Source organism: Buceros rhinoceros, unplaced genomic scaffold, assembly GCF_000710305.1.
Source record: "Buceros rhinoceros silvestris isolate BGI_N320 unplaced genomic scaffold, ASM71030v1 scaffold440, whole genome shotgun sequence".
NCBI lineage: Eukaryota > Metazoa > Chordata > Aves > Bucerotiformes > Bucerotidae > Buceros > Buceros rhinoceros.
This window is the reverse complement of record NW_010389926.1, coordinates 12,042-16,703: the sequence shown is the minus strand read 5'-3', so window position 1 is coordinate 16,703 and position 4,662 is coordinate 12,042. Positions and strand designations below refer to the sequence as shown.

The window sequence follows — 4,662 nt, the reverse complement described above, 5'->3', positions numbered from 1 at the left end:
AATAACTGAACGGATCTGGGGAATGAGGAACAATGAAGAAAAAGCAAGACACAGAAGTTGAGGCAGGGAGGAAAAGACCAGGGAGCCATGGTGTCCTTTTCCCTTCACTGCAATCAGCCCGCGGGAGCCACTGACAGAGTCAAGGGAGCCACAGAAGAAAACAGCGGGTTCTGGGAGTACTCATCATCCTTTCGTTCCGGGTGTTTCCCCCATCTAAGCACAAGCCCACTTGGTACAAAACAAAGAATGAAGGGCAAATGGTTTGGATTCAGGGCTACCACCTGAAATTCTCCAGGCTAGCGCCTCCCTCCCACAGTCCTCTCAGTAAAGGTGCTCTCTTCGCAGCGCTGCCGCTGCGCAGCGTGCACCAAGGCAAGGCAGGCTGGGCGCATTTGCTTCTCTGCCCCAGCCGAACGTGACTGCTACGGCAATCAGCTACCACTGCGCTGCCTGGGTGCACACGGCCTTTTCCAGCTCCTTCAGGCAACTCTGGACATGGAGGAGGTCTCTGGATGTGGAGGTTGGGTTCAGACACTTCATAGCTACCTTGAAACCCACACCTAAGCTGTGACCAGGGGAAGCAAAGGCAAAACCGCGTTAGAGCATCCTTGCACACTGCTTCAACCCACCACTGGGACGTCTGACCCTGCGGATGAGCTTGGCTTCAGGCCCGCGGCTCTGTGCTCCTCAAGCCAAGCCCAGCCTGCTGCTGACCCGCTCGTCCGGCTCGGAGCAGTAACACCAGAAGATCAGTGTTCATGGGCAGGAAGAGTGAGACTGCTACAGGACCCTCCCACTGCCTCCTCCCTGTTTCTAGGGAGCAGCGCCTCAGGCTCAGCCCCTGCGAAGAGGGGCAGCGCAGCTCCTTCCCTCCCAGGCAAGGGGCAGGTGGTGGTTATGCAGCAGAGGGGGGTGAGCAGGGAGCGAGTCAGACCAAACACCGCTCAACCCAACACGCTTCTCCCCGCGTTTCAGAAGCAACTGCTCTCCAGCGTGAGTGAAGAACCAGAGCACTGCCCGCAGCAAGGTACCACCTGCACGGCAGCGGTGCACAGCGGGCAGCACCAGCCCCCTCAGACGGACCGACACCTCGCAGAACTGCTCCCCTGGTACGCAGGCTGCTGGGGTTGCTTAAGGCAGGTTTCAGTGTGTGGCAAACGATACGTCACTTACACATTCCCAGGACTTCCTTCCCCCACGGCAACTCCCCAAAACATGAACCAAAGCAGAAAGGGACACTGTGCCTTCACAACCAGCTGGCAGCAGTCCCCATCCAAACCTGTGACCAGCCAAGCCATTCTAGCAACGGAAAGAGCAGAGCAGAGCAAAACCCAGCCAAAGGACCAAGGAAACGAGGGACTTGAGCTCTTGGATGAGAAACTCTGCATCTTCTTTGTGTTGTCCCACCTCCATCCCCCGGCCAACATTCCCCGTAAAGTAGCTGGATGTGCAGGACAGCCGTGAATGCCAGGAAAAGGGGGCTGAAAGTATAATGCAAATCTCTTTTCTCTTTTTGGATCGATTGTTTTTTGTTTGTCTGCTTTTTACATATATACACAAGTCTGACAATAAAACGTGGGACACAGTGCAATGTCTTGGCTGCGTAGCATCCAGGACTGGCTTAGTTGTGCATCGTGGTGTGCCACAGGGACACACAGGATGGGTAAGTAAAATCGTGTCCTCGGCTGGCTTCCATCGAGTTGCTGTTCCCCTGGAAGAAGAGCAAAGTCCGTTTTAAAACCTCGCTGCAGTCTCTGGAGGGGAAGGCGTTCCTCAGAGGTGCCGTGGGCTAGGGTGCCCGTTATGGTACAGCTTCTGTTTGATGTGCACCATGTTCCCAGTTGCCTCCTCGTACTGCCTGTGGTGACGTTTCCTGAACTCCTTTAAGTTACAAAATTTTGGAATCCAGGACCAGGAATTGTCTGGAAGGCAGAAAGGAGAAGGAAGATGAGATACTACAGGAATGGAGAGACTCACGTCCTCCTGCCTCGCCTAGCCCTGTTCCTGGCCTGCCCACCAAAGCCAGACCCTAGTTACGCCTTGGCAAGGCCACCCTCGAGTCTTCCCTTGGACCAGCCAGATTTCACTGCCGGCTCCTCTGCCCGACTTGCCCCAGCCTGTGCCCTGCGCACAGCCCGCCGCCGTGCCCGCTGCCTGCGGGCTGTGCCTGCTGGAGGAACGGCTGCTTTAGAGGGGCACAGACAAGCCGCGCTGGCCCGTCAGACCGTCAGCGTGGCCGTTAGCAGAGGCCAGCTCCAGCTTTCTGCTCTTGGTAGGAACCCACAGGGATGAGCCCTGTCCCCCAGCCCTCCCTGTGCCCTACCCGCACTCCGAACGCCGGGCTCACAGTGCGGGCACGAGCCAGCAAAGGCGGTAACCGCACACTGGTTTCTGCTGATCCCGGTGGTAGCGGGGAGCTGCTCTGGGGACCCAGCTGCCAGGGCAACAGCAGCACGCTGTGTCACCCCCTGGTTGTCCTTCTGGCTGTTGGAACACCGGCCGGTCTCACACACCAGCACAAGCCGCTTTCTGCCCCACAGCCAGGGCAGGCTGGGGCAGCATCAGGGGGGTTATCTGGTGTTTCAGCCCATGAAGCTTTCCCCGTAGCAACGTGTCAGCTGCCATTCAGACTCAGGAGAGCTTTGCGTCATTCCACCCAGGAATACACGCAGCGAATTTGGAAGTCCCAGAGAACAACAGATGGGTGAAGTTGAGCTGGAAGGGGGTACGTGACTGCTCTGACCAGCTCTGCAGCTACAATCCGATGTCGAGTTTCTATAGAATGTTTTCTATTTCAAGGCATCTCTTCCATCAGGAAGGAGCTATAGGTTGTTCTAACAGACCAAAATTCAAGCTGATCAGGCCACAATGTGACACTGACTCATTGCTAAGTGGTACTCGTGCAGTTCAGGGAGGGCTCTACATCCTGTACCAGCTCAGTACCCCTCGCACAGGCACAGGCACCGGTTCTTTCTTTAGAAGGAAAATTTAGCTGAGGTACTCGTTCAGCAAAGAACCAGGTATCCTTCCTGCTCGCTGCCTTTAAAACACTGGATGTGCATCGCTGGTTTGAATAAACAGGAAATGTTTAAAAGCTCAGTGTTCATCATTTTGCTCCAAATTCCACAGTGGTTTTTCAGCCAGTCTTTAGTGAACATTCTCAGCACCGCACACAGTGCTCTCGTCGGACAGAACAGCTCCAGGCATGCAAAAACCTTCCCCGGAAAGAGACCTTGTCCCATTGCGTGCTAGAGCCCGGAACCCTCACCCAGAGCAGCTGAGGGCGCGGCCAGGGGCTCTCGCCCCACACATGTGGTTGTGAGGAGTCGGGGTTGTTAACAGAGGGAGGAGGAACAGCGCGAGCACCCCGCTGAGGAACCACCAGCCTGGTGTAAGAGCAGACTGGTCCTGTGTGACTGGTGTAACACCGCTAAGACAGCACCAAGTTTCAGTGTCTCAGGCCGGAGGGGGTGTCAGCCCCAACTGCTCCACAACAGCACTGAAGAACACGCCTGCTGTTCTCACCAAGCACCTCACCCACGGATGGCTCTTGCCAGCCCTGCTGCCTTCCCGAGCCCGCAGCCAGCCGTGCTCTGACCCAGAGCAGGTGTCGCGGCCCCGGGACTGGCTCGCTCCCTTGGATCTCACTGGGAAAGCTAACAGTTACCCTTCTGCTCGGGCAGCGACCGCCACGCAGCCTCGAGAGGGCCCTGACTCAGCAGCTGCGCAGGCAGGCTGCTGGAGACTTGGGAAGAGGAATGAGAAATTAATGTCATTTTGATCTGAGTTTTCAGAAAGAGAGAGTCCACTTCCCTAATTAGAATTTCTTACGGGTTTACAGATAAATCTTTCTCTTGTTCATTCTCCTTTTCCTCTGAGCTGTAATTTATCAGACACCATCAGTCAGAGCTAGAGACTGGGATTTGTAGGCACACTGCTATGGAATTTCAAGTCATGTGCTGTTTTAATAATTTTTTTTCTGTCTTTTTTCCCCTCCAATAATGGGATGTCCATGCTGAGAGAGCAAAGAGGGGCAGAGAGGGCCAGTGACGGGGCGCCTGTTGGGATGGTGTTTCAGGATGCTAAGCTCACTGGTCCAAAGACTAACTGGTATGGCTTACACTTTTCCTGTGGGGTTGATGTCACCACTGAAAAAAACCTGACACATCTGGAACAGCACCGAGGATGGGGAAACCTCCAGGATGTGTCCCTGACACCACCCAGAGATGTCTGACATTGTCATCACACTGTCACGAGTTTCTACAAACAACAAGCGGCTGCACCAGCATGTGCCTGGCTGCAAATTATATGCACAGAAAAATCCAGATTTCAGGGAAGTTTTGTCTGGCCTGAAAATATCCTGCCCACATGTGCAGACACACAAGCACCATCTGCCAGCCTGCCTACGGGTAAGCATGGCGCTTCCCATCCAGCAGCCCTCTGCACTCCCCGGAGCAGAGCCCTCCAGGCTGGTTATTTCCACTCAAAGGTTCCTGCGGCTGTAACGAGGGCTGCGGGGTGCCCGGTCGCGGCTGTGCCACATCCACGCGCCACAAACGCTGCCAGGCTCTTCTCCTCCTCCTTCTGCGCCAGCCACAGAGGACAGGCAGGGCTTGAGGAGAGAGGAGGGAGCCCGCGCGGCTGCACTTAACGTACCGCCGG

The 4,662-nt window shown here is 55.6% G+C and overlaps 1 protein-coding gene across 1 annotated transcript in view; it reads right to left on the bottom strand.

The window, feature by feature from the left end:
* Positions 1-1,773: 1,773 nt before the first annotated feature.
* Positions 1,774-4,662, bottom strand: part of TMEM240 (transmembrane protein 240) — a 14,859-nt gene continuing 11,970 nt past the window's right edge. The window contains exon 3 of the mRNA XM_010135541.1: positions 1,774-1,922. Coding sequence (XP_010133843.1) covers positions 1,774-1,922 — 149 coding nt within the window. The remainder of the gene's footprint in view (positions 1,923-4,662) is intronic.